At 26.1% G+C, this 27,665-nt stretch overlaps 1 protein-coding gene across 2 annotated transcripts in view; it reads left to right on the top strand.

The window, feature by feature from the left end:
* Positions 1 to 4,477: 4,477 nt before the first annotated feature.
* Positions 4,478 to 27,665, top strand: part of LOC127281795 (forkhead box protein O-like) — a 123,128-nt gene continuing 99,940 nt past the window's right edge. Inside the window, exons 1-2 of one of the 2 annotated variants that reach the window (XM_051305709.1) lie at positions 4,478 to 4,930; positions 5,048 to 6,147. In XM_051305709.1, coding sequence (XP_051161666.1) covers positions 5,719 to 6,147 — 429 coding nt within the window. In that variant the 5' untranslated portion in view covers positions 4,478 to 4,930; positions 5,048 to 5,718. Of the gene's footprint in view, positions 6,148 to 27,665 lie in introns of both variants that reach the window. The other variant, XM_051305700.1, reaches the window with a different exon arrangement.

Here is a 27,665-nt window from a genome sequence, read left to right as displayed (position 1 = left end):
TCGTTCATTTTCATGTAAAACAAAAGTGCAACAAGCTTTTTGCAACAGAATTTACGTAATTTCGAACAAGAATTTTATAGGTTATGTTTCATAAAAAATTAATGATTCGTACGTATTATTATTATTATTTTTAATTTAATACATTGCAAATTCAACTAAATTTTGACTAGAAATTAATATTATGAGTAGAAAATTCCAGTATTTTGTTGAAGTTATCAAATATTGACGTTTAATTAGCTTTGACATGACACAATTACTTTTTAATTCTGTATGCAAATTATTGAAATTTTATTAGTTTTTTTTATATATACATTATTATATTATATATATATTTAATTGAAAATAAAAGTTCTTTTTTAACTTCAGTTAAAAAATATATAATCTCAATAACATGCATAAACAACATGATTGACATTATTTTATTGTAAAATAATATATTAAAAATGCAATTCTTTTTTTCAATCGAATTTCTTTTTCCAGGAGATGTTTTTATTTTATGTTTTATATTTTTTATACAAAAAATTCGAAACACTAAAACATTTTGATTTATTAAATTCTTTTTTAATTATTAATTTTTACAAAATTTTACATTAAAAATTATATTTAAAAAAATCTCTACACTGAAAAAAAGTCTGCCTGAAGTTTTGAACGTATTCAAATGAACGAAATCATTTTTTTGGTCTAAATTTTTTTTTTAAATTACTACAGCAATGAAAAATAAAGTATATTAAACATTTAAAAAATTATTAATTTATTTTTGTATATAGAAAGCAGTATTTTGTAATATTTTAAGTTAAAAAATTAGTAAACAAATTTTTCATTGATTTGAATGTTTAGAACTTCAGGTACATAAAATTTATGTGATTCTAATAATTGTTTACTTGACTATTATCAAATAAATATTTATTTGAACCAAAATAATTTTTATTTCCATTAAATAAACTATTTGAATTAATAATTTTTGTATTTGAAACAATTAATTTTAATTAATTAACTCAAATAATAATTATTTAATGTAAATAAATATTTATTTGATAATGAACAGTGTGCGATTATTTGAATCAAATAATTTTTTTTTTTTTAGTGTAGGAATATATCAAGTTTTAAATTATCTTTTTATTTGTTATCTCGTTTTTTATACGGAAAGAAAAAAATGTTTTAACTGTAAATTTTCCTAAACTTATTGCTAACTATATAAACTTGCGGGACAGACTTCCTCAAAGTATTTTCATCTTTTATAAGATTCTTAGTAATTTGTAAAATCTAAACATTTGTTAACAGAATGTATCAAAGTGTTTATTTGTAAAATTGATTTTCACACAAGGTCATGTGTGTGTTTTATGTATTTTCCTCATTAGGTATAAAGTTTCTAATGAACCTTCAAATGTAATACAGCATTTCCGCTTTTATTTGAGAAATGTTAATATTATATGTAAATCATGAAAATTGCATATTGAACCTTATACTTTACTTTTAAATTTAATATCTCAAAATAGCACACATTTTCTTAGTTTTCCAGCATTCCATAAAAGAGGATTTTGATTATATTTAGTAAATGATAAATCGTATAATGGCGCATATTCAAGTTGAAATTCGTATAGATTCCAAATCGTAAAATACATTTTACTGTTGTTCATAAAGTGTAAAATTGTACAGTAAACGTTGGCAAAAGAATCATCAAATCAATAGCACTAATTATATTACAGCTATTTTCGGGTAATAAAATTTGGTTAAATTTTAAAAATCACTTGTGAATTTCATCTAAAATTGTAATTGGATCTTTTAAAAAGTTTTCTTTTCTTTTTTTTTTTTTTTGAAATGTACAAGCCTTCTTATCATAGTCGTGCCGCTAATGGTTCTTTTCATTACACACCTCACGCTTGTGTAGGTCTTTAGTAGAATTAGGGGATGTAATAAATACTCTATCCTTAACCTGCTCTCTCGCTCGCACCTAAAAGATCTTTGGGTACCACTACTCAAACTGCCTCAGGCAAGCTTCTTTTCACGTTCTAATTCGCACAGCAACTGCAAATTCACACGATAAAGTCTCCATCGTAAAATTACACCCAGTACGATTCATATTACATTAACTGAGAAAACTTACCATTAAACTGCAAACAGATTTTTCACTTTGTACATTTTCTCAAAGAAATTAATTAATTGGATTTTGTTGCTCTTTAATTATTAAACATTCATGTTATCGAAAAAAGAATTATTCTGGAAATTTAGAATACATGGTATATCTAGTTTAGAATATTTTATATTATACTTAAATTCAGTTTGTAATATTCTTAAAATTAGAATTTATTCTTGGTACTTCTAATTACTTCTTCTTAAGAATATAAATACTAAGAATATATTATAATTTTAAGAATATTACATATACTGAATTCAAGTATAATATATTCTCAAATAGGTGCCAAGTATATCACAGAAAATTAAAAGGCATTAAAATAAGCTGCAACGCTTATTCTTTTAATCCAATTTTGCTTATTTTAATCCATTTTGGTATTAAAATAAGCAAAATTGGATTAAAATAATAAGCGTTGCAGCTTATTTTAATGCCTTTTAATTTTCTGTGATATTTTAAATTTCAGAATAACTTTTTGTTACACTGTTATAGAAATGTTCTGATTTTTCCGTTACAATTAAGATACAAAAGTATTGTAATTTTTAAAATAATGTTACTGATAGCTAGTCAGTTACTTTTAACGAAAATTTGTCAAATGTTACATAAAATTCTAAATGAGTAACTGATTTCTAACACAGAAAATTAAAAGGCATTAAAATAAGCTGCAACGCTTATTATTTTAATTCAATTTTGCTTATTTTAATACCAAAATGGATTAAAATAAGCAAAATTGCACCCTGAAAAAAGTAATCACATATTTAGGTGAAAAATTCTCTTCTAATATCCTCTCTATTTTTCCTCTTAAAACAAAAGTTTTCCACTTGAATGTATAGAATATTTTTATTCTTTGGTGACTAATAATAACACAGAAAATTAAAAGGCATTAAAATAAGCTGCAACGCTTCTTATTTTTATCCAATTTTGCTTATTTTAATACCAAAATGGATTAAAATAAGCAAAATTGGATAAAAATAAGAAGCGTTGCAACTTATTTTAATGCCTTTTAATTTTCTGTGAAAAGAAAACAATTTTTTTGAGGTTCTGATGTCAAAAACATTGAATTAAAGTTAAATAAATAAACAAATCTATTAATTATTGTAAGTAATTAACTATAAATCATTAATTAATATTTAATATTTAATTAAAGATATTTAATTTAGTGCATGATAATAGCTTCTCTTTATCAGTTTATAACCATAATTGTCAAATTATATGCGAGAGGCAATTCCTCTCAAGTGAAGACTATTACTTTTGATACAATATATAAGAGGAAAATATGCATCAAATTAAGAGGAAATCGCAAGAATCAAGATTACTTTTTTTAGGATGTGCATTAAAATAATAATCGTTGCAGCTTATTTTAATACCAAAATGGATTAAAATAAGCAAAACTGGATTAAAATAATAAGCGTTGCAGCTTATTTTAATACCTTATAATTTTCTGTGAAGTTGCGTATAAAAGTAAACTTAAGACATTGTATAACTTAAATTTTTGAAGCAGTTTTGAAAAGAGAGAGCCTTTTGTCTAAATTGTTATTTAGTCGGCAAAATCTCATATTGAAAGGAGTAAAATTCTTTTCTTATCGATTTTTCAAAGTTCTTTTCGATTGATGTCAAATTTATAAGTTTATTTGATAGACCACTAAAATATACACTTATATAGAGTGAAATTATTGTAAAATAATGTAAAACATGTGGCCCCCAGTAGCATCTAAGAGGACATTCTTTGAAATTTCACCAAGTGTATTAAACGGAGAATCGTGCACAACGTGAGATCCGGTAGTCGAGCACGAGAGAGTGTATGGCTCATCGCGATAAAGTTTATACACTTTTGTCATCCATTTTGCATGATTATCGAGGTTTCTCTGCTTCGACTATCCTTGTGTATAATTACGAGAACGCGAATACCATGATAACCTTAGGACCTTTTTTCCCCGTCATTTAATATATACAATAAGAAAACAACATTTAAAATAAAGATTTCTCAAAAAAACATTTCAGTAAATATTTAATTTTTGAGCATTTTTATATAAAAAAAAAAAAAAAAAAGTAGTATTTTAAGTAAACGGCCATTTTGGGTCACCAAAAAGATAAAATATAAATATAATTTATTAAAATTATCATTATAGTCAAATGAAAGATACTTATATAATTATCAGTAGCCTGTCGAAACAAAAATAAAATATATAAAGATAACGAAATAAAATTTGCCAACAAGGAGTTAAATTTCTCTATTGGCAACACTGCGACTAACTTCTATTCAAGAAGCAGGCGCCACAAGTTCGCTTCATCGTTTCCCATCGGGTAATTCCGACTTGATTCGGATTCTTCGTTCTGTCGAGAGTCCAGGAAAGTTTCAACAGTATGTGCCGTGCTACCTCGCCGGCAATTTCATTTCTCTTGGTTGTTATACACTTTCCTTCTCAATCAAATTGCACGAGTGACGAAAAAAAAAAAAACAACAATTCTTTCTCAGTGGTGCAATTTAAAAAATTTTTTGGCGGGAAATTGACATTTAATTTTCATAACCAAAAAAAAAACCCTCGCGTAAATTTTTTCTTAACCACGTGATTATATGTTTTCTCAACAAAAAAAAAAACCGGGAAAAGTTTCTAGAGATTAATTTTAGGGGACTGTTGTTATTTTAAATGAATTATTTTTTTTCCCGAGAAGTGAATAATAAGATGTCAGAAATACCAGGGTCATCTCAACGATATTCCTGGACGACTTTGGGATCTATGCCATTCAGTGTTAATAAGAAGTGTCTCAACTTCTTTTGAGGAACTTTAGACATTAAATGTAATTGCCGTGTCATTGTATATACAAAGAATCCGTTACATAATTCTCACTCTCTCTGTGTGTGTGTTTTTTTTTCTTTATATTTTCATTTTTTATCCAAGGTGGAATCTTTCACAGGTCTTTGGGTGTCGATGAGAAGAAGCGAGTGGGATCGAGTGCCACCAAAGAGCGAATAAAACGAGGTTGCTTGGAACGCGCCAGTCAATTTCGAGACCAGCCAGAGGACGTCCTTGAGATTCTTTGGGAAATTCGAGCGACGACCCATCGCCGATATCACGTTCTACCGCGTAGAAACTACGTCGCTCTCTTGGGTTGGCGAAACAGAAAGAGAGAGAGAGAAAGAGTGAGAGAGAGGGAGTGCACACGTATCACGAATTGACGAGATATCTCGTGAGTTCTCTTCAACACATACGCAGAAAGATTATATACACACACACACATTCTCCAGAGAGCCGTCTTGTGCGAAGTGAGTCGAAAATTCCCCAAGAAGGTTGACGTTATAGACCCGTTGTAGTGATATCGAAAGCTCCGACGAAACATGGCCACGTGACCGTCGCGTAGTTTGTAAACAGTTGGACCACGTGGTTTCCCCCCTTTGTAGTTGAACGCCAGCATCTCTTGCAATCTAATAGTGCTCAGAACTGTGTTTTTTTTGTGTGTGTGTTTTTATAGACGTAATTTAGAAAAGTGATTCAAGTGTTTTTTTTTTTTTTTTCATTTTGCGAATAAGAAAACCGACTCAGGTCGGAAGAAAATAAACGAAAGTGGAGTACATTGAGAGCGAAAAAATGATGGATTCAATGACGGTACCAGTCACGGGATCAACATCAGTTGCGGGCCAGCAAGGTGTGCCCTTTGACCTTGAAAGTGGTTTTGAACCGCAAACAAGAGCAAGATCAAACACGTGGCCATTGCCAAGACCAGAGGGTTATGTTGAGGGTAATGTACCTGGTGGTTCGGGTGGTAAAGAAGGTGTCGAAGGTGGTACACCACCACAACAGGGGCCACTTACACAAGGAGGTGGATTACTTCCGGTTAAAAAGAATTCCTCACGAAGAAATGCTTGGGGTAATTTGAGTTATGCTGATCTCATCACTCAAGCAATCACCAGTGCTCCAGAAAAAAGACTCACCCTATCGCAAATTTACGAGTGGATGGTCCAGAATGTCGCATATTTCAAGGACAAGGGGGACAGTAACAGCAGCGCCGGATGGAAGGTAAGATTTTCAATTATATATATAAATATCTTTAGATTGAAATTCATCTAGATTTTTATTGAAAACATTTGGTTCAGCAGCTGTTCCATAACGAAAAATTCACTCATATAAAAAAAAACAAAACATTTTTCAATGTAGCATATAGAAAAATTGTTAAATCGCGCTATAAAATTAAAAATCTGTATGTTTATTTTAAAAGGGCAAATGGTAATTTGAAGTTTTTAAATGTTTATAGATATTATTACTAAACACTCAGAAAAAAGATATGTTTGAACCAAATGTATACCATTTTTTTATATTTACCCAATTTTTTGGTTAGTTCAAACAAAATTTGTTTAATTCAAATAAATATTTATATTTGATCTAAATAACTGTTTGGTTTATTTTAATAAATTTTTTGAACAAAGAAAAAATTTGATTGAGCTAAATAAACGTTTGGTTTATGCAACCAAATGTTTGGTTAACTGTATATCAATGCATTTATTTTGTTGATTTAACCAAAATTTGATTTCAAACGAATTTTTTTCTGAGTGAAGGAGTACTTGTTTGTTTACTCTCTAAATCTGAATTAGTCGCACTTTTGACTAATTTAAATGCACTGATTCGTTTATTATATGAATTAGTATCCGTTTTGACTAATTTTCAGTCAAAAATTACTCTCTAAATCTGTATCAGTAGAAATTTTACTAATTCAATCAGTACTTTTCATTTTAACTTTTTGAAATTTACTAATATAATTAGTGAATATGCAAGCAATAGAAAATAACTTATGTATAAATCAGTAATTTGTATACAACATAACCTTTAAAATTAACTATTAAATCAGTAGATTTTGTAGCCGCCGCCATATATTTTTATTACTGATTCAATCAGTAATTGATATTTTACTAATTGAATCAGTAAATTTCTACTAATTGTCAGTTGCGCAATTCTCGCTATGGCAATTGGTAGATTTCTACTTCTAATCAGTAAAATATGACTGATTCAGATTTAGAGAGTACTATAATTGTTAATAGGGAACTTCTAATTGTTAGTAGAAAACTATTAATTCATTTATTAAAGTTTACTAATTCAAATAGTAGCCTTACTAAATGAATTAGTAGTTTCTTGCTAACAATTAGAAATTCTGTACTAACAAAATATTAGTAGTTTTGTACTATAACAATATTCGTAGTTCATACACAAATTGTTAGTATTCTAACAATTTGTAGTTCTGTACTATCAATTAGTCATTTTTGACTAAAAATTAGTCAAAACGGTTACTAATTCAATTAATGAACAAAACGGCGCAGTTATAATTTAGAGAGTAAACAAACTTTCACTAAACACTTAAAATTTTTATATAAACTGTTTCTCATAATTAATTCCGAATTTCTGTATACAAAGAAAAATTTTTTTTGATCTACACCAATATGTCTGTTTATAATATATTATAAATTAATATCTCTAGTGGATAAATGATTATTAAGGTCATAATAAACAGCAAGAAAATGGAGAAAAATTCCAAAAAACCGGTATCTTCGAGGCTCGTTTTCAGCGTAGTAAAAGCCGGTTTCGATGTCATTGACTTTATTTTTGTTTCAAAACCTTTTTTCCTAATATGTATTTTCAAAAGTAATGCTTTTAATCTCTGTACAGATTTTAAATTCAATTAAGTTTTTTTTTTTTATTTAATAAGTGAACAAATTAACTTATTTTGCTTATTAATAATGTGTTTTTCCTTTTAAAACAAAAAAAAAAAAGAAAAGAAAAGACACACACGTGTAGAGCTGATGTAAATATTTTTGTTTATATCATTATAGTATTGCTTAATGCAGATTTCAATATGTCTTCGTTACTACATAGTTAGTAATACGTAAACCATAAATATTTGAAAATAATTTTTATTTTACAAATCTTAAAAGATTTTAATAACTTTTGTTATTTTTTTTCTGTTCTGCAAAAAATAGTAGATATTTTACGTATAAAGAATTTCTTTAAAATTTTAAGACAAAATTCAAAATCTGTATACCCTCAAGGGAACGTATATATTCATCTTGGAGATAAACATCCATCACATTAATAAAAACCTGGTTTACAAAATAATAAATCATTTATGATGATTATATGGAACATAGTCGTATCATTATCGGGATTTGTCTATATCGTTCGTATAATGATTAATATTTGTGTCTTTTAGGTCACATGATTTCACGCATGTGTAATAACTAAAATAATTTTTTTTTCGTAATTCTATAACTGTTTTTGTTTTTTGAAACCCTATGTTCATTTTTGATTCTGACCTCATAATTAATTTTAAAAAAAATTGGAAAATTCAGTGAATGTTATTTTATTAGCCACGCTGAGTATATTTTTTTTTTCATGATGAAAATATTTATAGTATCATTTCACGTGATATAATACTGTATACCAACTTATATTCGTGTGTGGTCATTATGTCATCAAAAAATTGTATGAAATTTGAAACTAAATAACAGCAACATTGTTGCTGAAGCGTTAATGATTCAAGCAGTCAAGTGTCAATGTTGGTATCCGCATACAAATGTGGCGCAACGCCTGCCACTATTTTTACATACTGCGTCGTCGTGGGTCATAATTTGGGGCATCAGAAAAGCACTGGGAATAGATATTTCTACTGTAACACTATAGTATTCAGGGTCGAATTCGTTCATTATCAAAGTTATATTGCAATGACTTTTTTTTTCAAATGAAAATCTATGTTCTCTTTTAGAGGACAGAAAATAATCATAAAGAATTTTTACAGCAATCATTATTGTTACAATAGATAATGCTTTTTTTTTTTGATTATGTTATAAATTCTTAATTTCGTTCTCAATTTCGTCAGTTATTAGAATTACTATAACAATGATGAGTAAATTATGCTTTAAACCATTGAATTTTTCGTAACACACTGTGTATTGTGTTATTGACACTTGTAATATATAACTATATGAAACAGGTGCATAGAATTTCAGTAAATTTTCCACAGTGTATGTTAAAATATCAAATCAGTAATTTAAAAGAAATTTTTAATTAATTTAAAAAAAATTTAATTTCTTAAAATTACAGTAAAATTTATAAAAAATTTTATAGGTAAAAAGTTGTGTTTTCAAAATTGCCTGTTCTTCACTGAATTTCTGCATTTGTCGGTTATGCTCTTCTCGAGTCAAGTTGTCAGTTCAGTCTGGCTCATCTTTTAACTGTATACAGTCCCACTGCATCTTGTCTGTAATTGGCCAAAGTGGGAGTTCTTTTTTTATCAATTTTTCAGCTAGAAATAAAAATTTCTTGTTCCCAATTAAAAATAGTGTTCTTTTTATATAGAAAAATGTAGTATTTGTTTCTTATAAATTTTTTCCAACTTTACTGTAAATTGCATTTAAGTTTAATTTTTCCAAGTGTATAGGTATTTATATATAAATTTTTACAAAATCTAAAAAACACGAAGCCATTAATGCTTTTTAAATCTTATATCTTAATCACCAGTTTCAAAAGATGCTATACCAGTTGAATATTAATATCCACTTTGCATGACGAAGATTACTGACAATGTGATCTCATATATACGAGTTCCTTTTACATTTATACAACACGAAGATTCGTAATATAAAAGAGAATCTTGGAATAATTAGATGAATATTATTTATTTTCTGGAAAAGGCGCGTCTCCCTAATGCTACTTTTAATCACTTTTCTAATAATAATGTTTTGTCACCATATAACAAAGGATAAATTTTTCTCATATAAAAAAGATATTTGTAGATTAAAAAATTTTTCTTGTAATGTCATTCAAAGTTGGACTATTTTAAAGAGTTAATGGAAAGATTTTCCTTGTCAGTAAACCTGTAAGTCCGTTAGAATTGCAAGAGATTGACCGCGAGCAGTTGAGCAAGTTGAAACATACTTTTCACGTTATTTTTACAGCAGACGGCATTTGAGTTGTACTACTGCATCTTCCAGCATCTCCTTCTCTCTTTTCTTTTTTTTCTCTCTCTCTTTTTTTTTGCTCCTTTTTCATCCCGATCTGCTTCTTGAAGGTGCTTCACCACTCCCCGTCGCTCTTTATATACCGATAACCTGAAGTCATCCCGTTCCACCTACTTTGGAGCCGGTACCAAGACCCGTGAAAGTTTTTCTTGCCACTTTTCTCAGACCGATACCTTGCGGTTTGTACGCAAAGATGCGAATCTACCGGTTCAAGAGTACATCAGATTTTTCTTACTGATAAAAAGACAACTTATAATGAAAGAAAAAAAATTTTTTTTTTTTTTATTTTTAATTAATGAATTATAACAAGATTTTTCGATAATTACTATTATCGTATCTTTCCTTATATATATATTTTTTAATATGTATATATCGTTGCTTTCATTTTTTTTTTTTAATTATGATGAAAGATTTGTCCTACTTAAAAATTTTTATTTTATATGAAGGCAAAATATGTTTCGAAATTTTCAGGTGCATTTCTAATATTGAATTTCTATATAATTCGTGGAAAAGGAGAAAATAAAATTTCAAATAAATAGAAAATAATTATTATAGAAACGTAAAAATGGAAGTAGTTTTTGATATTACAAAAGAAATATTTTATTTGCATTTATTAGTGACAAAATTTATTTGAATCAAATAAAAATACATATATAGTAAAGAATTTGAACTAAATAAAATTTGAAACAAATATTTATTTGACTCTTGAGACAAATTCATTTCTCCGTGTAAATTGAAAAAAAATATTTTACTTACAACCTTCTATAGAATTGAATAATAATAATTTTAGAATTTGTAAATTAATATTAATACACATAAGAAGCCATTAGTTTTGTTCCATATTCATTCATATTTTGACAAACGTATAATTGATGACAAAAAAAAACCAAATAATTCCATCGAGTCATATTTGTTAAGAAGTCTCTTATCTAAATCTAATGCGCAATAAACGTATAGACTTTTTAATCACAGAGACATTATTCCCGTTTATCAAATTATCATTATTAAACAAAACGTTTCATCAAGTGTATATGAATTGAACTATTTTTTTTTTGTTATAAAGTATTTTAAAAATTTTTAATTTAAAAAAAATTTTTTTAATAGGAAAAGGTATTATTTAATGTCAAAAATTAATATTTTATGAACAATAATAATGTGAATATACTCTCTAAATCTGAATTAGTAAAAAACTACTAATTATGTAAAACCGTGAACGAATCGGCTCTATTTCAATTATAGTAGAAAACAACTAATTTAACTAATTATTTGTAAAAAAATTATTAAAATATTTGGTAGACATAAATTTAATTTTTTAGTCAAATAACATAACCTAAAAATTAGATTAACTAATGAATTACAAGCATTGAAAAAGTTTGCTATGTAGCAGCGAATTAATTTCTGTCACATCAAATTACGTTAGTTAATAGAGGGACAGCGAATAAACTTGCTGTGGGGTCAAAAAAGTTTGTTGTGACAGTAAATTTTTTTAAAATTAAGACTGATATTGTTTCACAGAAAATTAAAAGGCATTAAAATAGGCTGCAACGTTTGTTATTTTAATCCAATTTTGCTTATTTTAATCCATTTTGGTATTAAAATAAGCAAAATTGGATTAAAATAATAAGCGTTTCAGCTTATTTTAATACCTTATAATTTTCTGTGTTATCACAGCAAACTTTTTCGTTCTCTTAGCAAAAAAATTTAGCTGTGGTTACTAATTTTGTTAGATCCCATAGCAAACATCAGTTAACATCTGTAATCATTTCCTTTTTTTCCGTGTAGTCATTTTTTTGTGTGAGAATAATTTTTAAATAATGATGTTAAAATATTATTTAATAATAAAAAGATGAGGATTATTAATTTTACAAACACCCTAGATGAATTTTGAGACGAAAGTTTTGTGGTCAGTTCTTCTGTTTATTTACCTTGCCTGGAGCAAGGCCGCGATTTCTTTGCTGCAAATTGCGACAGAAGCAAAGGTATGTCTTGCGAGCACTTAGTATGTACCTTTCTCCGGCGTGTACAATTTCTCGCCGAGAGCGATTTTCTTGGCTTTTGAGTTCAACCCTGATGTCCATTTAAACAACGGATTTCTACCTCAAAACTTTATAGTGTTGCACAACTCTCGTTGAGAAAAGAAACAAATTTTTCCAGAAAAATTTCTTCTTTTGAAAATAATGAAGAGAATTTATCAAAAATTATATTATTTTCATCTAAGTGGAAAATTTTAGAAAAAAATATAGTTAAAATTTTTGATAATTTTATATAATATATGCGGTTTATTACAGAATCAGTATGAAAGGGGATTATAAATGCCATTATAACTACTCTAAGAATAGTATAACAATATGTTGCGAATCACTTTTGTCTTTTCTCGATGCGCTCTTTAAAAAAAAAGAAAAAAAATCGTCTGCACGTGATCGGCAACAAGCGACTAACGACATCCTGAAGGCGAGGAGAGAAAAATTCTTTTTACCTTGAAATTTTTCCTGTATATTTATGGCGAGCTATTTTCGTGAACAATTACTTGCCGATAAGCTAGCACTTACTGCATCAGCAATATAAAGGCACCGGTAGATACTGCATAAGTACATGCACACGTGACGTAAGATCTACACGCACAGTTACAACGTAACCACAAGCTTTTATTCACGTAACATACCCTTGACTCTTCTATATAATGACTATTCCGCGTTTTGATTACGTGTCGTCATACAATATTCCCATCCCGCAATATATGTACCAAACATTTTAGATTGTAATCTTGCTCCCCAAGACAATTATTTCAAGGTCACAGATTTGGAATAAAAGCAATAAATTCACAAATAATTTCATTTTTCACTTTTAATTTTACAATTATTATTATTACACCAAAAAAAGGAATTGTCTTACAAATACTAATTAGTAACCACAGCTAAATTTTTTGCTGTGACAATGAAAAAGTTTGCTACGATATCAGTCTTAATTTTTAAAAATTTACTCTCACAGCAAGTTTGTTTGCTGTCCCTATATTAGCTATAATGTAATTTAATGTAATAGCAAATAGTTCGCTGCCAGAGCAAACTTTTTCCATGCTTGTAGGTTTATTTAAAATTTTTTTTAATAATAATGTTTTGTAATGTATTTAAATTCCATTTTGCTTGTCAATTCCTTTGAAAACTATAGATAAAATTTTTTTTTTTTTTTATTATACCACGACCCTGAACACAGAAGACTTCTATTACGTGTATTTCCTTAGTCTTTTATTGAATGTCTGGCTTTACGAGCACTTTATTTTCTTTATTGCGATTAATTAGTAAATATTTGCTTCCTCATGTATAGAAGAAATTAAAATTATTTTTGAAGTGAATAAATCAATATAATTAATTTTTCGTGAATAAGGCGAAAAATTAAATACACGTGAAGAAATATTTCTATAGATATTGAAAAATTGGACAATTTTATTTAGAGAATTTCCTTTTATATGTATAGCTATATTGTTGAGTTTATTCCAGTGATAATTTTGAGGTAATTTTAATTGTGTCAAAGCAATTTCTGAAATTATCTTTATACCTGCAATTCATGATCTGTATGTTTACTTTGAAGTACAAAGGGGTGTCTTAAGTCGAAGGTCATAATAATGTTGATTTAATCCCAAATTTCTCTCTCTCTCTCTCTCTCTCTCTCTCTCTCTCTCTCTCTTCGTTATTAGCCTTTTGCACCCAGAGAAATTATATATTTGTCTCAGAGCGAAATAAATATTTATTTGTTTCAAATAAATTATAATTGGTGTAAATAAATTTTATTTGCTCGAAACAAAATTTTATTTGTCTTAAATTAAATTTTTTATTTGAAACAAATAAAAAAGTTATTAGGCTATGAGAAAAAAAATATATATATGTGCCATTCCAGGAGTTTTTTAGCACTTTTCGGAGTAACCTTTCCAAATTAAATGAAACATTTTTTTATTAATATTTATTAATATAAAGGTCCAAAAAAATCACTTTTTAAGTAAAAACAATTGTTTATTTAAAAAATACAACAATAAATAATGCAAAAAATTCACTTTTTTCCTGCAACTCCAAATAAATTGGTTTAAAGATCAAAATTTTCCTTATCTTTCAAGCTTTAATACCGCACAAGAAACATTGAGTCCGGGAAAATATTCAACTCACAATTTTTTAAACAATGTTTGTTTACTTTTTTGTATTTTATTTACTGTGAAACGTCTGCTAAAGCTGCGCGCGACGTTTGGAAGTTGTCGCTTTCCTTATTGAGCAGAAGCTCATTACACTAGCGTAGTAGAAAGCATGTTGTGCGAAAAGTGAGGTTATGTTGTCATTAAACGAAACGTAAAAATTTCTGGTTATCACATTGAATGGTTTTTAATTATCTACTTTGCAGTAAAAAATCATAAAAAACATTTTTGAAGGATGAAAAACCTCACTTTTCACACAACAAGTTTTTTACTACGCTAGTGTAATGAGCTTCTGCTCAATAAGGAAAGCGACAACTTCCAAACGTCGCGCGCAGCTTTAGCAGACGTTTCACAGTAAATAAAATACAAAAAAGTAAACAAACATTGTTTAAAAAATTGTGAGTTGAATATTTTCCCGGACTCAATGTTTCTTGTGCGGTATTAAAGCTTGAAAGATAAGGAAAATTTTGATCTTTAAACCAATTTATTTGGAGTTGCAGGAAAAAAGTGAATTTTTTGCATTATTTATTGTTGTATTTTTTAAATAAACAATTGTTTTTACTTAAAAAGTGATTTTTTTGGACCTTTATATTAATAAATATTAATAAAAAAATGTTTCATTTAATTTGGAAAGGTTACTCCGAAAAGTGCTAAAAAACTCCTGGAATGGCACATATACCTAATTTATTCGATGCAAATAAATTTTATTTGTCCCAAACGAATAAAATATTTCTTGATTATATTCAGGTAGCCATCTTAAAAATTCCAAAGTAAATTCAATCAGTTGCAATTCGTATATTGACCTGTTCGCACGTGCTCATCGTGATTGTTATAAATCTTTGTAATTCGCGAACAAAAAACTTTTTTTTATAGCATTTTAGTAAATCTTTTGTTTTGGGGAGTGTTTAAAATTCTGAAAACCGCGATCGCCTAAGTCTGTAAAAAAAATTATTTTTATAAAAATTTTTTTGAATACTGTTTCGGCAGTGTTCGAATTTTTTTTAAATCACATCGATTGCCATGTTCAATTGTCATCTAAGGTTAGAGATATATATTTTTTTATAAATAATAATTTTTAACTAAAAAATTGAAAAAATGTTACATTCATTTTTTTTATGTGTAAAAAATAAATTAGTATCATTTTGAAGAACACGAAATTATCTTTTAAAAAAGCATTTATTAGATTTTATATTTCGAGAACTTTTAATAAAATAAATTAAATGTAATAAAGTCATTAAAGTTTCATTAGTTTTTCTGTATATTTGCTATACGGTGAGATAAAACGAGAGGAAATTCGTAACAGAAATATACATTGTAGGTGTTTTATTTTTTATTATGTAATAAATATATATCTATACAGGAAAAGAAATTTCGTTGGCATACACGGAAAGAAAAATCGTTGTTGATTACTGTCATATAATTTTGGCTAATCCTACTACATTTTATGTTGCTCGATTTGTTACTGCTTTGGTTATTTTATATTTCAAGAAAAACTATGTCTAAAGTTCTGAATGTTTATTATTTTAATTTTTATTTTTAAATTACTACTAAAAATAAAAAAGTACATTGATTTAATTATTTATTTTTCGTATTTTATAAAACAAAATCAAAAAAAAAGTTCAGTCTTCCGAACTTTAGGCTTTCAGAACCAATAGAATGTTTCAATTTTTAATTGAAGGAATTTAATTAATTGAGAAATTTAGTTTTAGTTAATTTTAGAAAATCATCAATTTTCTACACAACTATGTTACCATATCTAAAATCTTATGTTGATGCATATTAATATTATCTAACAAAAATTATCTTATAGAGGGTATCAAAAAGTTCAAATAGTGTCATAATATAGCTATTTTTTACATGCGTACACAAAAATCAGAATATAACGGAATTTTTAATTTATATATTCCCTTTCGTCATATATATATATGTATTTTACAAATTCATTCGACCTTCTACTGCTGTCATAGATGCGACCCTGAAACAATCAATTTATCCATAGTGACGATGTAATCGATTGCAAACATGTTGAATGCATCCGATTGAATTCTATTTACCTGTGTTTATTAACATTCATAATATATCTATACCTATAATCGTTATATTATCAAGTTTTATGCAATTAGTTTTTATACACGTCTTCGCAATTTTATTCTTATGTCAAGATTAATAACGTAATCATTAATCCAATGGACTATATTTTTTTGTAATTCAGTGAAGAAAAGATATTTTTATAATTTTTTAATTAATTCACAATTAAAATAATAGTGTATTATTAGTGATTAAAAGTACTGCACTTTTTTAAATGTAATTTATATGAAAAAGTTTTTTTTTTTTTTCTTTTTTTTCTTTGAATTATCGCACGTTGTATTCGAATGGAATTTGTATTCCAGGTTCATATTTGGAAGTGGTTTTTAAGTTTTGCACATGAGCAACAGTTTCGTACAGATATCGATATTACATTCACACTGACTCAATTCGTCCCAATCTGATCCCCAGATTCGAGGCAATGACCTCGCGTGCCATTTAGTCTCCCTCCTTGCACAGCCTCTTTGGACTTTATTCTTGAAGCGCCAGATTCTGGACCCTTATAGCTTTATAGGGTGATCATTCTTTATCTTTTCGTACTTTACTTCGTCACCACTTATGATTGCGTTCTTTAACAATTTTATATCCAAAGCTTCTGAACTCATTTTTTTTTTTAAATTAATACGAATATTTAATTCTATTTCATTTTTGTATAGTGAATATTTTCACTCCGAAGAGTCTGACAAATTTTTTTAAAAATCGTCTTGAATTTTTTTTTTTTTTTTTTTTTTGAAGGTAAATTTGCAAAATGCACATAACTACCAATGAAACTTTCACTGTATAAAAATTGTGAGCCAATAAAATAAATTTCACTGATTTTATGCAGTGAAAGTTTCCTGATTTTTGATCATTTCTGCAAAGAACCTTTTTTCTGAAAAAAATTGTCTTGGATTTTTCAACAATTATATATTTCACCATTTGTTTTGTGAGTAATTTTTTTTTAAAACAATATTATATTGTGGTTAGTAAAATATACTACTTGTATATTTATTTATATAAAATGTGAGTTTGAAATAAATAAATAAAATAGTAAATTTTAAGTGTCTCGTGAAACAAACACGCATATGTATATATAATACACATTCTTAGAAGAAAGTTAATAGTATCTCATATATACGAAAGAACGAAGATAATCGAGCTTCTAGTGAAATCTAATCTCATAGTTACATTATCACACTCGCCTGGAACGGCGAGAAATTCTAGACAGTGTAAGTTTTGATCAATTACACAATCAGCATTTCATGAAGCCTCTATAGACTTTTGATGAAGTGTTAAATTACACATCAAAACTTGTACGACAAGATTATGTATATTTGCCTTTTTTTTTAACCAAATTTTCTATATAAAAAAAACATCTTATTGATTTTATACAGGCAAAAAAAAATATTTTTACAAAAAAATTTTGTGTAACCAAACTTTTTGTTTGCAAATTTGGGACGTTATGAATAAGTTCTAAAAATCAGTTAAAATTTTCAATATATAGAATTTCATTTTTTATCATTATTTTTGAGTTGAATTTTTATTTGTTCGAATTATTATTTTGCAGAATTGTCATTAAACTGATTTTTCAAAATTTTTTTTATATAACCGAAAATTTATTTCACAGTATTTTTATTTATTTGAATTTTCAGCAATGAAATGTAAAAAGAAAATCTTATTTTTTTAAAATAAGGCACCTTTTCTGACTTAAAATAAAACTTCCTTTTTAAAAATTCATTTAACTGGCAATAATAAATAAAAATTCGAGCAAATAAAAATTCTGATAAATGAAAATTCGAATAAATAAAAATTCTGTAAAGTAAACTTTCGGTTATATAACAATTTTTTAAAAAATCGGTTTAATCAAAATTGTGCAAAATAATAATATTCGAACAAATCAAAAATTCGGCTCAAAAATAATTTTATCAAATGAATTTTGTAATTTGACCAACCTTTATGAATTAAACAAAATTTCAATCAAATAAAATAAAAAATTTTATTTAGGCTAACTAAAAAAAAAAAGTTGCAAATATTTTTGAACTTTCAAAAGAAAAAAAAAACCACAATGAAAATTTGAAATGAGACGAGCAAAAAAATTATTATTATTGGTCATTTCTCATTATATTCTCGATGAATTGCATCAGACTATTCTCCCCGTGTATTGATCGGAACTGAATTTTTATATTATCTTGGGTCAACGCATTTTGAAATGCGGGAATGTATTCTTTAGTTTCACGTGGATACTGGAATTAGATTTGATTTCAAAGTATGAAAGTAGGACATTCCTCCTGGGTTAAACTATTCCCAACTCGATTTTATATATATGCAGGCCTTTGAAACGCACCAAAAACTATTTTTTTTTTTTTTGCTTATTTATTTTTTTTTGTAATCAAAATATAAAATGTTGTTATTATATAAGGAATTCTCCACATGTTAATTAAGTTATTTTAAACTTAATTGCAATATGCATATAAGCGGTAGTTTCTTATCTTTATACATCATGCTGGAAAAAATATATGTAGATATAGCAGCTACTCGTTAATAGACTTTGCGTATAGTAGCTATTTTTTTTTAAAGATAAATGTTTATATAATTATAATATATACTTGACCTTTATAAATTAAGGTATATATATATATATGTTTCTGTATGCATTGGACCGAACTTGTGTACCTGTACATGTACTTGAATTCATAATCGTACATACATATATATATATATTTGAGTGCATACATCGATGTAGTGCTAACGTACCTCGGTAACAAGCAACAGGTCGTTTGAATTTGCCGTGAAAAGATATGTTAAGGGTTTCTCTCCACGTCTGCATATACTTGGAATAACAATTTAACTGCAAATGCATATTATTTATTTCTTTTATCGATTTATTCATGTTATTGCAACTATTTATTTATATTTAATTAATTGTAATCTAAATTTTTCCTTAATATATCACTGTAAAAAGAAAGGTATTAATTTAATACCAACTTCAGGTACTAAATTGTCATTTGGTTCTTATTATGATACCTAAAATCGGTACTGTTTTAGTACTTTCTTTTTACAGTGATATCAATTTCTTTTATATCTATTTGATAAAGTATACAAAAAATATATTTGTCTCGAGAGCGAAATAAATTTTATTTGAGTTAAATAAAAAATTATATTTACGCGAAATAAAATTTTATTTGCGTTTCAAATAAATTTTTTGTCCCAAATAAACGCAAATAAAATATTTCTTTAGTGTAGTTAAAATTATATGTCGGTTTTCTTCAATTTTTTTTTTTTTGCAAGTTCTTAACGTTAAAATGAATAAAATTATTTTTTTCTATACATTTTTTAAAAATTACTACAGCAATGAAAAATAAAAAAAATACATTGAATAATTTAATAAATTGTTATTAATTTATTTTTTGATACCGGATAGGAATATTTTATAATTAAATTTTTGAAGTTAAGAAAGTAGTAAACAAATTTTCATTTTTATTTTCATTTTCAATATTCATTTACTATTTAAGTTTGAATTTTATTACAAAATATTTATTTTTGTATCGAAAAACAAAATTAATAATTCAATACATGTTTTAAAGTATATTTGTTTATTTTTCATTGCAGTAGTAATTTAAAAAAAAAATTATAGTTAAAAAAAATATCATTCATTTAAACCTTCAGAATTTTAGGCACATTTGAAGCAGATGTAGGAAAAGGTAAAATACACACAAATGTTTGTGTCGTACCATTCCACTTTTTTCAAAAACGCATTTTTTTCATATAAACATATATATATTTATTTCAAAATAATATATTTTTTAATTTTTTTTGTTGTTGAAATTTTACTTATTTTTTGAATAAAATTAATTTTAACGTTGCATTTATATCGATTTTACCTTATATAGTATATCTGAATATGTTGACATTAATGATTAAATTTTATATTTGTTTCCTTTTTTTAGCGCATATTAGCATATCGCAGTTATCGATAAATGGAATAATTTATGCAACTATTTGTAGTATTATATATTTTTATGGTCAAAGTAGGAAATTAGTGTAAAAAAAATTTTGCAAATGAATTTCGATAATATATGTATATATATAAACAAAAAGGGAAGTATAGTTAAGAAAAACTATATTTAAAAATGTGTATAAATAAATCACTTTTGTTGATTTTTCTTGAAATTTGCAACATCATTATTTTTATTGAATGCAAGTATGAATTAACATTAGTAACGACCTGGGATGTATATAAACAAACCAATATGTGGGTTAAGTAAATCTTACCCTGTTCATGGCCTAATATGGCTTTAATAATACAGATATCAAGATTGTTCAAACGCAGTTTACTTAATGTAAACACAATTTTAAAATACAGTATCTACAATATAAAGTGGAAATATCATTAGTCACATTTCATATTTCCATGAACAGGATATGCGAATGAATATTTGCTAATTCATCTAATTTATAATTCGCGAATATATTTCATTATCAAATATAATCTGAATCGAAAAAGTGTTAACCTCTTTTTTTTAAAAGTTAAATTGCAAAATAACCTGATATATCTCTAATTCTTGTTTTCTTTTTATTTAGTTATATAAATTTCATTTGATTCTTTTTTTTCATAATTACCCCCTGAGGAAAATTTTAATTAAAATTTTTAATATAGGATATCCTATTTAATTATATTTTATTTTGCTTCTTGAAATTCTATATAATATAGAATTTTGAGTAATATTTTTGAAGATTGAGGAATGTTCATAAGGAATGTTGGCATTGTATATATCTTGTACATGGATTCATCTCGAGATGAATTTTCTTAGAATCACGAACATCCTGAGGGTCCAGGGTCGCTTTATTTGGTCCTCTCATCGTTTTGCATACCTTCGTCTGACACGCAAGTCTATTCTTGAGCGCTTTTCGCCTGAGCCAACAACACAATATTTAAGAAACCTTCTCGCGAACCTTATGCCACTGTCATTATTCAAGAAAAAAAATTTTTTTTTTTACGATTTTCTCGAATCGTTTTAATCGTTTATGCACTAGTTTTTTCCTAACATACTTTAAATATTAAAATACCTTTAATTCAAGAGTAAAAAAAATTTCCTCTATGGAGCAGCGAAAACAATAAATTAAACCTTTTGCTATTCTAGTGAAAATTTTTGCTGTCCCAGAGAAATATTTCCCCCCCCCCCCCGTAATTAATAGTGTATTTTTTAAATTAATTAATAAATTGTTTTTCTTTTTTGTTTCAGGTATGTTCCAATTTCAACGTACTTTCAATTATACTTGGTAAGAAAATAATTCGCAATTCTTTTTTTTTTGTATTTGAAATAGAAGATTCTAAAGATTTGCATACTGATGCGAAATATGTCGCTTCTCTAAAAAACACATGGCAGCAAATAAGTTTTTAAGCTTATCTCTAAATTTAAATAAAATTCCATTTACAGTCAAATGATGATGATTTTTAGTGAACGAGTTTTTTTTTTTTTTTTTTTTAACGTTAGGTAAAATTTGACTGATAGAAAAAAGAATAAGAATTGTAGAATATAATATATATATATATATATATACGCGGTGAAGTATTATTGTCACATTAACGTCAAGTTAGAAAATTACTACAACTGCTTGCCAAGACTGTACATTGTCTAGTGTCTCTCTACGAGTTACAAATCGTGAGCCAATGGACCAATCACAGGTTGTCATGAAAGAGGCACGACCGAACGAATAGCAATATATGAAGTTACTTCTCGTCATTCTCCCCTTCATTCGCGGTAGTTGTTTTCATTTAGATCTCGTTCACTATGAACCTCATCTCCGGATTTATAACCGGGGGTCAAAGTCATTCGTTAATTTGACCAATTTCACCGCACCATGTGACCTTGAACGAGAGTTTCTTTATGATGATACCCCTAACCGTATACACACTGTCATTGCACATTTTTTAAACGTCATACTTTTTGATATATAGATATAACAATTTTTATTTCATGACTAATAAGTTTATTTTTAATCTTCGTATTTATATGACGTGCAACGACAATTTGTTTTGTCAAAAAAGTCATTTTTATGCCACTGAAATAATTATATTCTAATTTTAAGAATATCTTCTTGGAGCCTATTTAAAAATATTTTCCATGCATTTTATATTCTTAAATTTAGAATATAATATTCTTTAAATAAGAAACGTTTCCTAAATTAAGAATATTTTCTTTTTTCATGTAGAATATTTCTTAATTTAAGATAATTGTTTCTAATTTTAAGAATATAATATTCTAAATTTAAGAATAAAATGCATAATAAATATTCTTAAACAGGCGCCAAAAAGATATTCTATAGAATATAATTTTTTCAGTGAATGCCAATTTGGGCTACAAAAATTTTTTTTTTTTGCAAAAAATAATAAATAGGACTTGAATTTAAAAAAAAAATGTCAAATTAAAAAATAAACAATTGTGCAAGACCAAAAAATAATAGAAATTCTTAGAATTTTCAAAATGTTTACTAATAAATTATTCAAAATAAATGAAATTTAAATTCAAATAACGATTTTTTAACTCGTAAATATAGTCAAAAATTATTATTTTTTAAAAATAAATTTTGTGCTGAATATTGTGCTAGTCGAGTATAAAAATAAACAATCATAATATTTACGAAAAAATAAAACATTTTTCAATGTAATTTATTATTAAAATTCTAAAAAAAAAATTTTTATAATCAGAATTATTCAAAAAGAAATTTTCTGATGAATTGTTCAAGTCCATCACGAAAAGAAATAATTTATGTATAATAAAATATTTTTCAAAATAATTCAATATTAAACCAAAAAACATTTTTCTATCTAGAAATATTAAAAAATTATTAATTTTCAAAAACAAATTTTCGGCCAAATTGTACTACTCGAGCATAAAAAGAAACATTTAAAATTTAAATATTTAAAATACATTTTTATTGCAAATAAATATTTATTTGATTTTAATAAAAATTTTATTCACGATAAATAAAAGTTTTATTTACGCCAAATAAATCTGCTAGTAGATTCTGAAATTGTAGGTACGTTTATTCAATTTAAATATATATTATATTTAGTTCAAATACTAGGATGAAAAAAATTTATTTGATTCAAATAATCGGTTACTTGACTATAATCAAATAAATATTTACTTGAACCAAATAATTTTTATTTGAATCAATCAAATATGGTATTTGTTTTAAATACATAAATATTATTGATTCAAATACAGTTTATTTAATGCAAATAAAAATTATTTGGTACAAGTAAATATTTATTTGATAAAAGTCAAGTGAAATAATAAAATTGTTCTTTTTCAAGTAATCGAGTATTTTAATGAAATAAATTTTTTTCACTGTACATTTCTCTGGATGTATAAGTAGTTTTTTTGGGCTTAATTTTTTTTTTAAATTAGAGTCCTACCTAATTATTATTTCTTGAAAATAATATTTGCTGCATAAATTGGCACAAAAATGATGGTTTTGAAAAAATAGAATGGCGTTGCTAACCTCTTGCACCTCTCTGTCTGACTATGATTGTCTACATCTACTTTCCCTTCAATATTATAAAGTCGAGCAAAATATGTCATTCTCTTTCATTAAAAGAAATGAGATTTTGAAACTATAAAATTCGTTTTAATTGTTATTTTAACGAGAATCGATCGACATGTGTAATATATTTTTCAAAGATAATAAAATTGTAATGGATAATGATATTTTTAGTATAATTTCCATTCATTAGGAAAATTCAGAATGACTTAAAATAAGATTATTTAATTTCTTTTTATTATTTAAATTATCTGGATATAAAAATTGATAGATTTCCGCATTGTAAATGAGAAAATGTTCATAAAGAAAGTTAAAAATATCTTCATTTATTTTAAGAAATAAAAATTATTAAGACTAAAATTTATTAATATAATTGAATTTTTATATATTTAATTCGTGAATTCGTGGTAAGAATTTAAACAGAATCAGGGTCAATGCTATTTTACCGGTCAGTAACATTTGCGAAACATATATTCGAATTTAACCCGTTAATGTCGCTTATCGCCTAGCACGTGGGTGCGTGTCTGAACACAGAGAGCTGTAAATGCTCGTGTCCGATGGATATCTAGTGACCTCATGCGTATGTACTTTTTTTCCCCTGCATTTTCACTTTTTTTTCCCTCCAATTTTCTAGTTCTCTTCTCCTTTTTTTTTTTTTTTTTTCTTTTCAAAACTCGACTTTTTTCTTTCTTTTTTTTATATTGTTCGTATAAACTCAACTTGTTTTAGTATAGTAATTGCAATTGAAGAAAATCTTGAATAATTTGATAAAAATCGAATCTAAATTATATGCTGTCATAGGGAAATTTATTTATTTTCCTGAATCTAATAAATCAATGCTCAAATGATATATATAAGTCATTTCGATAATACTTATTAAAGTGACGTGCATTATATTTATTTTATAAAAAAAAATGTATACATTCGAAAAAAGTTAATTATGTTTGAAACTATATATATATATATATATGCATATATTGAATATCAAATATCACAGGAAGTGTAAAACATGAGTTTTTCAAATTTCCATTGTAAAGTAAGTTTCTTTCTCTCTCGTTATCCAACAAGTGTTGTATACAAAGACAGTGTGAGCATATATTGCTCTCTAAACTTAGATCTACTCATGGGACCTCTGCGCCGTTGTGGCGACTTTGTCCTTCTCTTTTTAACATTATTTCCCCTCTCTTTTTCTATTCTCACACAAAGATCTTCGCACTTCTATTTCTATTTCTCTTGGATCGAAGTGTCTTGCATAATCATTACGCAGTCGCAGTCTTAAGGCCATGACACTTGATTTTTTTTTTTCGAGAATGAAAAATCATTCTTTTTCAAAATTATTATTTTCTTCCATTGAAAGCGTATTAAAAAAAAAAATTAATTTTGATATTTTAAAACATGAAAGTTTATTAGTAAAAAGTTTCTTAAGCAACTAAAAATTTAAAAATACTTTGACTTCAGTAGTCTGAAGAATTACTGTGCATTTTGAATTTTTCGCTACTAAACAACTTTGAGGTTATTACATTGAAAAAAATTTATTTCATTCATTTTATTTGAGTCAATTATTTGTTTCAAATACCGAAAATTATTGATTCAAATACAGTTTATTTTATTCAATTTTTTTTTATTTGGTTCGAAAAATTATTTGGTTCAAGTAAATATTGATAACGATTATTTGAATGAAATAAAATTTTTTTTCACTGTAGCTTTACATCCAGAGGAATACTTTATTAGAAACAAATATAATATATATATATTTGAATTAAATAAACGTATATATTTGTCTCAGCCTAATAATTTTTTTTTTTTATTTGACGTAAATAAAATTTATTTGCAACAAATAAATATTTATTTGAAACAATTATAAATTTATTTTGCTCTATGAGAAATATATTTTTTTTTCTGCGAATGTAAAAAAAAAACGCAAGAATTATATTTTTAAAAATTACAAAAAAATATTTAAAATGTCTCGAATAATAAATATAGTAATCTAATATGGGGAAAGCTTTGATGTCAATTTTGCGGTGTTAAAATGTTTTACGATGCGCGCCTCGAACGAGTTCTTCACGTCAGTGTAGCGCCTCCTGTCGCGGTTCAAGGACCCCCGTCGTCAAATGTTTTAATTGGCAATAAACGTGTACTCGGACGGTAAAAAGAGAGTCGATTGGTACATACGAATCGTTTAGAACGGATATGAGTCGGTCATGAACTAAAATAGTAAAATTAAATGCAGGAAAAAATATTTAAAAATTGAGCTGCTTTAAATATTGTCTAAAAAACATTTCTTAAAATGCAAATTTTAACTGAAATCATTGAAAAGTTTGTTTTAAGAACATGTGACTGTTCATGTGATTCATATATTTTATTAAAAAAATAAAAATAAAATAAATCTGAAATTTTGTTTAGACGTTTTCTTTCATTCAAAATAAAATTTTCATTGAAACATAAAAAGCTTCTTAGTTTCCAAGAAAATTTTTTTTAATCAAAGAAATTTGTACATTAAATCAAAGAAATTAATGGAATTTAATTTTTAGTAAAATTAATTACAATTTTTAATGTACTTTAATTTGCGATGAAACTAATTTCATTTTTATTGAAATTATATTAATTTTTATTTTAAGTAATTTTATTTTTATTTAAAATTTTTTTAAGAATAATATATATATTTGAAACGTCGGTGAAGTTCACAACGTTTATTATCAACGCTTGAGAAAAAAAGTATTTTTTATGCAAATTATTATTATTTTTGATCTTAAAAATTTTTTGCAACGTTTCTTGATCAATAATTTCTAAAAAAAAAAAAAATTTGTAGGCAAAAAATTATAGTTATTATTTTTTGAGTAGAAAATATTTTTTTTTCAATCGTTGATCATAAATGTTGTGAACTTATAACCGACATTATTTGAAAAAATATTAAAATCATGAAAAATGTTTACTTTTGACTTTACAAAATTTCAATCCAAATGTCACGTACTTTATACACAAGAAAACCTAGAATATTTACATATAGAATCAAGTGACCTAAACATTCACATGCCCTTAATAATAAAAAAAAAAAATTATGATGATTTTACATATTAAATCCAGACAACTTAAAAATTAAATTCAAAATTATGATTGATAAGTTGCATACATAGTGTGTAAATTATCATACAAAATTATATATGTTAATTTATTTTCGATTGTATAGACATGCATATAGTTTCAAAAAAAAAAGACGTGTCACTTTTTAAGTCGAAAACTATTGGACCAAATATGTCTGGAATTTTTTTTTTTTTTTTTTGAACTGATCTTGCATACATAACTGCATATTATCGACAGATATTTATAAATAATATATTGTCTTAATTAATAATTTCGTAGTTATATATTTCACGAAACTATTATGATTATAAATCGTGAAATAAAATATTTTGAAGTTAAATTTTTTTTTTTTATATAAATTTTATATATTGAAAATAAGTCTGAAATATTAATTGCAAGATATAGATATCAATATTGGCGCAAAAGCGCATTTATCTTGTTTCAGAAATACTCGGTATGTTTATCGATGACGATGAGATTACTTGCGTAATAAGTGCGCAGTGGCAGATCGTGAATATTGCATTCTTATAATCATAACTCTATTATACAAATGAGGATTTCATTTTAATAAGTTGGACAAAATGTCTTATTCAATAGAAGAATTATATATATATATATATTTTTTTTTTCTTTGAAAATTTACATAATCTATAAACTATGGG

The sequence above is a fragment of the Leptopilina boulardi genome, unplaced genomic scaffold (genome assembly GCF_019393585.1).
Source record: "Leptopilina boulardi isolate dan_hultmark-lab unplaced genomic scaffold, ZJU_Lbou_2.1 LbouV2_112, whole genome shotgun sequence".
Taxonomy (NCBI): domain Eukaryota; kingdom Metazoa; phylum Arthropoda; class Insecta; order Hymenoptera; family Figitidae; genus Leptopilina; species Leptopilina boulardi.
This window is presented reverse-complemented; position numbering and strand designations above follow the sequence as displayed.